Genomic DNA, 8,777 nt, shown 5'->3' on the forward strand with positions numbered 1-8,777 from the left:
TTAAATAATGAAAAATAATTTGAGACTTTTTTTGTAAAATTTTATCTTATTTTTTTTAATGATTTTTAAAATAATAGGAATTACCTTAAATCATAACTTGATTTTTTTAAAAAAATCTTTATTACAATGTTATTCACTTACTCTATCATTAAATCTAGCGCAAAAAACAAATATTTTATTTTCTTCCTGAACAAAAACTTGAAATATAATTAAATGATAGGATTAGGAATAGGAATAACAATAGGAATAATTAACTAATCACCCCTAACAAAAGATATTATCATCAATATAAAAAATAAATAAATACTTGACATATAACATAATCATAAAAAATAACTTTTACAAGATTTAACATTTTGTACTGCTCAAATACAAAACAAAATAAAATACTAGTACAAAGCAATCTATATGTCCAAGTCATCGTCAGGATCTTCATCAGAATCTGGCCTCTCATCATCTGAATCGCGAAAGTAAACAATTTCCCCTATGGAAGAATTTTCAGTTACTTGTGATTTTTCAGTTTTAATTGAATACCCATTTTGCTCCTCCATGAGAGATCGCCGGCCATCGTAAATTTGTTTTGCTTTGTCTGATTCTGAAAAAATAACATCATATCATCACTCGAATGTCGTTAAACGGATTCAACCTAGGCTTTTGCCTCACATTAAGGTGAGGTTTGAAAAGGTAGGATGTATGCATGTACATAATCTTATCCTTGTAAAAACAAACCGGTTTCCTATTGACATTGATAGCAAACATCGCTTATAACTTCACATCAATAAGTGTGCTTTACAAGTATTATGATCTGACATCAAATAAATCTTCATCTTCGACTCCATCAAAAATAACCAAACAAATATTAGATGCCTAAGATTTGAATGACGAAACTAATTCAGGGTAACGAAAATTCATGCTCAACAACATTTCATTACACAGATGCCATTAAGTGGTTCCACTTAGGTAGAGTTGAAAGGGACTAATGACTCAGTTTTACCCTTGTTAGTGATAACAAAGAAGTTTTACTCTTTGTAGCAACCATGATTTGCAACTTCTCATAAATAAAGAAGTGCACATGATTTAATGGGTTATTTAAACATAGCCCATTATAACCTAAACCAAAGAACTATAAATCCGGAAATAAAGTTCAGACTAAACCAAAACAACAGTGTGGAATATGATGCATCAGTACCTTGGTGCTCAAAAGGAAGGACAACATTTGAACGATCGATTTGCTCCTTTTCTGACAACTGTAGATTAAATTGTACCTGCAGAGTGAGTGACTACATGAGACTTGAAAGACGAGAATAGATCATAGAATAAGAGATATTACCCTGAGTGAACAAACGACTAAGTGTCATTGTGCCTTGCGATGCAGAGCACGTTTTACTAACCTTTGGCACCAGTGTCTGTGCCATCAAATCTTCTTCAAAAGAAATTGACGTAAAAGTAATTCCTGATGGATCAGCGTGAACTTCTTCAGACTGAACAAAGTTCAAAAGGAGTCAGCGAAAGAGAACTGAACTGAAACTTGTATTGATGAAAAATTATGCATCAAGAATACCATTAATTTAACTCTTCCATTTCTGCGCTTGAGGTGTACCCTGAATTTTGCTTTTCTAAGATTTTGCACAAGCAAAAACAGGCCTTGTTGTCCACTATTAAGTTGAGTTACACCTTCCACACTAGCCACAATAGATGACATGTACTCTAGAGCAGCATTAGTACGGTTCTCATGAATATCTGAATGCAACGTCCAAAAGGCACAAGAAACTTGTTCTGCATCACAGAAATGAAAATAAGAAGCCAATCAAAATACTCAATGAGAGATATTGTCAAAGAGCAAAAATTAGATAGCAAAGACACAGAAATCCTATTGTGCTCAAGAACTTGAAAAGATGAACACTCTTTCAAACACAGATCAAAAACAAGGCAGCATCGACCACATGCAAAGGTTTTAAAAAAACCAAAACAATATTTCCCGATTTGTAAATATGTAAACAATTTGCGTTTTGGGCCATTTCAAGGGTTATCTCATGCTTTCGGCCGATAAACAGAGTAACGATAACCGCATCACTCTCGTTACCGCAACACCATGTCGTTACCACTATCACAACAGTTACCCCATTTTTGCACTATACTTCAAAATGATGTGCAACTTGAACATTACTCAACATCACGTATGATGGACTACAAGTTCTCTAACGTCATGTCAAAGAACTTGCCTTTTAATTTATGTAATGTCAAATAGAAGAAAAAACCAATAGGAGAAGGGCAAGATCTCATATATCATATTATAGCATAAAAGGCAGTCACGAGCCAAGTGAGAGCTAGTTACGTAGTTATGAGTAGATCAATTCACGAATGGAACAAGTTCAAAGATCTCTAGTTTGATAGTTACAAACATAAAGATGGTAGTGGTTTGTGCCAAGTCCTCTACGTCCAAAGGTATGATACCAAAAGCCAATATATTACCACCTAATAACAGTATTTTAGACCATAAGCAGTTCATGAAAAGGACCAAGGAGAAAAATATGGTAGCAAAAAATTATGGCATTTCTACATCAGGTATACTTTAGAGTTTAGATCAAACAGAAAAAAATTAGTGTAGTCATGAACAAATGGAAGTCAATGCCAAACGAAATTTGTTTGCTTAAAGTTCCCCAATAACCCAGAAAAAGTTTCTGAGGGCCGTTACGCAGCCAAAGTTAAAAATGTTGAACTTGAATTGGTCAATCTAGTAGAGGACCATTTTTCTTGTAGATCGTGTTTTACTGTCCCTTCTGTGCTGAAAAAGAACTTCACAATGCAAGCACGGAATGACATATTCCGCGGACATGCTCAGAACTATGAACAACACCAACACATATGTCATAACCTACATCAACAGAGCAGTCTCATACTATTTCTTTGAAAGGGGAGAGCAAGATGTTCTTAGTTCTTACCAAACAGATTATGTCTTTCATACAAGCATTAAAATATGAACATTCTGTAATGAATTCACAAGAAGGTACTCTGAGAATGATAAATAATTCTGTCAAGAAAGCGACTTACGGGGAAAATAGAATCAAGCACTTAATATAGTAAAAAAAACAAGACGAAAAGGGAAAAGTGATATGCTTTACATGGGACAGCAGAGAAATAAGCAATTGAATATTGTGAATGTTATCATAGAGCGCGTGGCACATTTTTGGAGACACAAAAGTTTGTAGGTTATTCTTTACAAATGTATTTTCCAATTCTTTCAATCAAAATCATCATCTTTTTTGATTACTATTTTTTTCACACAACCATCTCAGTTCATTTTAGATTATTGTTATCAAGATAAGATCCGGCCAACATCAAAGGCTTCAACCTTATTGAGGTTTTAAACACATGTAAAAGTTACATGAATGCCTGAAATCCAGATGAAGGCAAAGTCTGGGGGAGAGCAATTAAGTTCATATATCTAAGGTTCCAAATAACAGCTGTGCAAGTTGCAAATGTATAGCCCAAAGAGCTGGAGGAAGACAATCATAATAGTGAGTAATCACAAAAAAGGTGCTGCTGCATGCCTAAACAAAGCCTATTGTTACCAAAATAGAAAATATAAAAGGAACATACACAAAGTCAAAACAATCTCACAACATATTTCACATTAAGGTAAGGGAAACATTGCATGCTGTACTCCAAACTGATTGACACGTGCAAAAACGATGTGCATTATGATGCATTTGTATACATCTGCAGTATACATGAAATAGAAGCTAAGAATTTAACACACATGGGGTCAAGATATAACATACCATGACTACGAATGCTACTAAGAAAACCAGCTATAGATGACAACGAGACATCTCTAAGTAACCTTGTTACCTAGAAAAAGAATTACATTAGTTGTATGCAAGAAAAAAGTAACCTTATATAGGCATATTTTTAAATTAGCTAGCTGAGCAAAAACAGATGTTTAATATATGATATTCTGCATTCTATAATACATCTTCATCTTGAATTTTGAAAGAAATGTGCAGATTATTTTCCCATTCATTCTTCCAACACAATCTCCTACCTTATCACAGAGCAAACAAGTTTCAGTCTAGGTAAGGAAGTTAGCTGCTCATGCAAGTAGCCCAGATGCTTGGGTGTGCTCTGACAAGGACCTAGGTGCTCATGCAACGACTGCAAAAAATTGTTTTCTTTTGTACGGATTTATGTCTTATTTTTACAAGTTTGACCCTGCGGAATGTAGGAGGCCTTTCACTAATTATGAGGGCCTGAAAAATGTTCTTAAAGAAAGAAAAAATTGTGAAAGAGAATAGCAACTAGTGAGCCTCCATTCTAGGATTTTGAAAAAAAATTAAAAGAGAGTGAGAGGTTGTAGAGTTAGATTAAGACGTAGTTGTGAGAGGAAAACACGTGAGTCAAAGAGTGTTTGTAATGGATGTAGTAATTGTGTTGTTACATGAGAAATCACAAAAAACCCTATTACTTCCACGTTGTTGCTCAAATAGTGAATATCTCACACAACTGCAAGCAACTACTCACAGGAACCATGCTTCACTACGAGCAATGTCCTAACCATACAACCCCCTCACCCCCCCCCCCCCCCCCCCACCCACCACCCCCCCAACCAAACATAAGAAAAAAATAATACCTTACCCTTTCAAATACACACAAGTATTTAATAAAGCAGCATCTTGCTCATAGACAAACTTTGCTATTGAATTTTTCTAAAGGGAGGAGACACAATGAATTACCGAGTCAATTGCTATGCAGAAACGATCCTTTCCTTCTCCAACAATTCCTGTGGCACAAACAGGAATTCAAGGTCAGAAGCATAGCTATACAACACAATAGTTAGACATGAATCTCCATTATTCCCTTTTTTGAACACAATCAGCAATTACACTTGACCAATCTCAACATAGCAAGTTAGAATCAAAAACAAAACAAAATGATACCTTTGCCCAGTTCGAGAACTTCCCAAAGCAATTTCTCCAAATTCTTCACATCCCTGAAAACTGTCACCCCAAACGTAGAATCAGGGCAAGTGCCAATCTTCCCACTTTCCTTCAGCCTATGCTTCCAACCAAGAGGATCTGTATAACAATCCAGTATCCGAACCCTACAAGTGAACTTCCCAATGTCAACACATTCCACAGCAGAACCAGAAGAACATTTTTGCTTATCGTGATTCTCTTTCTTGACTAGTGATGTATAAAAAAAGACACATAAATTTCAAATGAAAAAATTACAGCCAATACCATACATGAAATCCTCATCAGTGTTTGTAGGAGCATCTTAAAAATACACTCACATAATTGCCCCTATGTCCAAAAAGGTGACTCGTAATTTTAAACAGCTAAAGTTACCATGAATCATTTTTACTTCTAGATAATGCTATGGAGGGAGCACATAATCTAATAGATCTTCGAACTTCCGTGCAATTTAGTCATCAACATCTTCTCATTTTTAACTAAAGAAAACAAAATCAACTTCCAACACTTAACGGAGTGGGGTGAGGGAGAAACAAAGACAAACCACTAGGGTATATTCTTTATAACTAAAGTCTACTCATTTACGGAAAATGAAGATCAAATAAGCCTCGATGGTTATAATCATGAATCATGATTACCAAGTTTAACAAATGAAAATACATCGATCAGAATGGACCATCAATTGCTCGATCTTTCTATGTAATTTGAAAATTCAACTCTTTGCTCAATTTTAAACATCAATAATTTTACTCAATTAACAGACAAATGAACTTCAAACATAAATATAAAAAAAAGAAAAAACAAATACATGCCATTTATTCAAGGAATCACCGTCAAATCCTCCATTTTTCAGCAAATCCATATAATACGAAGGACTTCGAGAAAATGCCACAATCACGATTCCTCTGTGAACAAATTAAGCACAATAAATTAGCAAAACTGAAAAAGAAAATCAACATGGAGAAATTAAAGTCAAATTAACTCGCTAAAAACAGTAAAAATAAGTTAAACCTAGATTGCGATTTTCCCGCCAAAATGAAGGAATATAGTTGAGAGAGAACGTGATCAAAGACATGGGAAGAAAGAGGGGAGAGAATAAAATCTTTGATGGTAAGAGCTGGAGCGAGTTCTCCCTCTAGTGCTCCATCTCGGAGAACTCTACAAATTGCTTCCGCCATTGATGATGAATGATGAAGCTCGAAAACCCTAACTTTCAATTTGGGGGTTTTGGTTTTGATTGTAGGCTGATTTTTTGTTTTTATGTGCTTTTGCATAAAATGAGATATTTACTATTTTGACATCATTCGCGTATTATTTTTGTGCAAAAGATAAATGTGACATTTTAAGTGAAAGGGAGGGAGTATAATTTAAACATCGTCGTTTATTTTGTCACTTAAAAATATGCTCTTTAATTAATATTCATTTTCATGTATTATTATTATTATTATTATTATTATTTATAATTTATTTTCCAACAAAATAACTTTAGAAGCCATTTTCAATAAACATGGGTTAAAACTTAAAAAGTATGTAAAAAAGTTATGGTTTCATGTTATTATAAAAATAAATTTAAATCCTACTTAATCAATAATCCTATTTTAATCAATAAAGATAAAGACTAGTGATTAGTTTATAAAACAAATATTGTCCTATTGAGTTAGTAAGTTCACAAAAATCCATGAGCAAACGAAATGACACTCTAATACCAGAGTGGTTCTTAAGGGTAGTTTTGAAGTGTAATCGCTCTAGACTCAATTTATGTAGGGGCCCAAATTAAGTTAATTTGTATAATTAAAAATTAATATTTGCATAAGTAGCTTCTAGCGTGGATCGAATTTACAGTATTAGATTTTTCAGTTAAGCGCATGACTACAAAACTACATAGTTGGAGATAAAATAACCGAAATTTTATTTATATCTAGGCCCTTTTTATTTTTCATGTAAGGCCCAAAAATTCTTTGGAAGGCTAGTAGTTTTTCTTTCTCTATACTAGGTTTATGGCCAAATAATAAAAAGAGAAAGTAATTTTTAAATTGTATAGATTTTTGTCTATATGATTTAATGTGATATGTGTTGATAGATATTTAAACAGAAAAATCAATAAAAATTAAAAATTTGAGGTTCTACATTCAAATGTATTGTTCACTTATATGTTTTATGTCATTAGTGAAAAAAGTTTATAAAATATTATCATTTCTTGTAATTTATACTCCTAGAATTATAAAATTCTTGTAATTTAAGTTTTTAAAATATTATCATTTCTTTCACACTTATAAGGTAGTTTTTGTATTGGAATTTGGAAGATAGGATTTTGAATTTCTAAACTTGACCTTAATTAATATAATAATCGTTATTTAGTGAGTTGTTAAGCTATAAGAGTCAGAAGCTGAATATTTTCAATGGCTCGTTCAATAGACTTATTTGAACATTAGGTTTTTTTATGGGCATTCAAATTCATTAAGTCAACTATTTATAGTAACCAAGTCTAAGATCAAGTTTTAAGATAAATTAAGAGATGGGTCGAAGTGTGTGAGGTGCGGGATATTACGCGGGGTGTGAAGTAGCTACTAGATTGGAAGACGTTCAGGTCGCGGGCCGTACGCTTGGTCGTGGGTCGTGAGTTTCTGAAGGAAAAACTACTGTTTTGGAAAACATGTAGGTCGCGGGCCGGGACCTAGTACGCGAGCCGTGACTTGTGCAGTTTTTGCGGGTTTTCAGTTTTCGCACGTTCTTTAGAAGGTTACTTAGTTTTTGGGCCGGTTTCTTTTTAATTGTTAACCTAATTTCTTTTTATTAAGTGGCATACTATATAAATTTCTCTTGTAATTAGAATTAGGGGATGATGCATGAAACACAAAGTGAGGAAAATTAAGAGAGAAAAAGCTTGGAGAGCCATTGTTGTGGTTTCTCGTTCATCTTGTAATCTCTCAATTTATAGTGAAAATTTTATTCTCGGTGCCGGTGGATGTAGCTATCACATTGATAGTGAACCACGTTAATGTCTCGATGTGATTTCTTTATTGTTTGTTTGAATCTTTATTGCTTTCCGTTATTATTTTTCGATCTTTGCTTCCACTGTCGCACAACAATTATTGTTCATTTACCAAAAAAAATATAAGTTAACAATTAAAAGTATATTAAAAAAATTTAAATAAATTAAAGGCTAACGTTTAAACTAAATAATAATAATAAATTATTTATCAAACATAATTGTCCATTCTTTATTGATTATAAAATGTTGTCTTACTATAAAATGTGTTTTATATATAGATTAAATGATTCAATTAATATATATTACGAAAATATAAACTATTTATTTTGTGGTCATGTAATAATAATTAAAAGATAAAAAAAATTTTCATATAATGCTAAATGCTTACACATGAAACTTGCCCGTGGGGAAGCGGTCTCATGTGATATCCATCAATCATGGCGCAATAAAATATGAATGACAAACTTGTAGAAGAAAAATAGAGGGAAAATATAGTTTTTTAAATTTACTTTTCCATTTCTTCTTAGCAAAGTGTACAACCACATTTTGAATCTGTTGAATTAATTGACTTTTATTCTTCTATGTTATATATTTTATAATTAAATTTTTTATTATATATTATATAATTAAATATTAATAAGTTTTAATTAATGACAGGAGTTATGGTTTAGACAAGCTTGAGCCTAAATCCATGCAAATGAGTGAGTTGTATGTTGATAGAGTATTATAATATATTTTGAGACTTCAACTATCGATTTAAGCCTTTAGTTGTGTTGGTTTTGTGATAATGAAATGGTATTATAAGCCAATGT

General features: G+C 32.7%; 1 protein-coding gene across 1 annotated transcript; it reads right to left on the reverse strand.

Annotated features, from left to right (window-relative positions):
* Nucleotides 1-231: 231 nt before the first annotated feature.
* Nucleotides 232-6,223, reverse strand: LOC130802282 (elongator complex protein 5). Its single transcript, XM_057666228.1, has 9 exons — nucleotides 5,985-6,223; nucleotides 5,786-5,878; nucleotides 4,938-5,101; nucleotides 4,734-4,780; nucleotides 3,783-3,852; nucleotides 1,562-1,776; nucleotides 1,392-1,481; nucleotides 1,190-1,265; nucleotides 232-595 (listed from the first exon to the last, which is right to left on the reverse strand). Exons 1-9 carry the CDS (start codon nucleotides 6,149-6,151, stop codon nucleotides 405-407), a joined length of 1,113 nt encoding a protein of 370 aa, XP_057522211.1. The 5' UTR covers nucleotides 6,152-6,223; the 3' UTR covers nucleotides 232-404.
* Nucleotides 6,224-8,777: the final 2,554 nt, after the last annotated feature.

The sequence above is a fragment of the Amaranthus tricolor genome, chromosome 16 (genome assembly GCF_026212465.1).
Source record: "Amaranthus tricolor cultivar Red isolate AtriRed21 chromosome 16, ASM2621246v1, whole genome shotgun sequence".
In the NCBI taxonomy this organism is placed as follows: domain Eukaryota; kingdom Viridiplantae; phylum Streptophyta; class Magnoliopsida; order Caryophyllales; family Amaranthaceae; genus Amaranthus; species Amaranthus tricolor.

What these genes read in the sequence shown, in the direction of transcription:
- LOC130802282 (XM_057666228.1), bottom strand. Translation starts at nt 6,151, where the DNA reads ATGGCGGAAGCAATTTGTAGAGTTCTCCGAGATGGAGCACTAGAGGGA. An exon ending in GCGGGAAAATCGCAATCTAG is followed by an intron (nt 5,879 to 5,984) that starts GTTTAACTTATT and finishes ATTTGTTCACAG; the next exon opens with AGGAATCGTGATTGTGGCAT. An exon ending in CACAGACACTGGTGCCAAAG is followed by an intron (nt 1,266 to 1,391) that starts GTTAGTAAAACG and finishes CTCACTCTGCAG; the next exon opens with GTACAATTTAATCTACAGTT.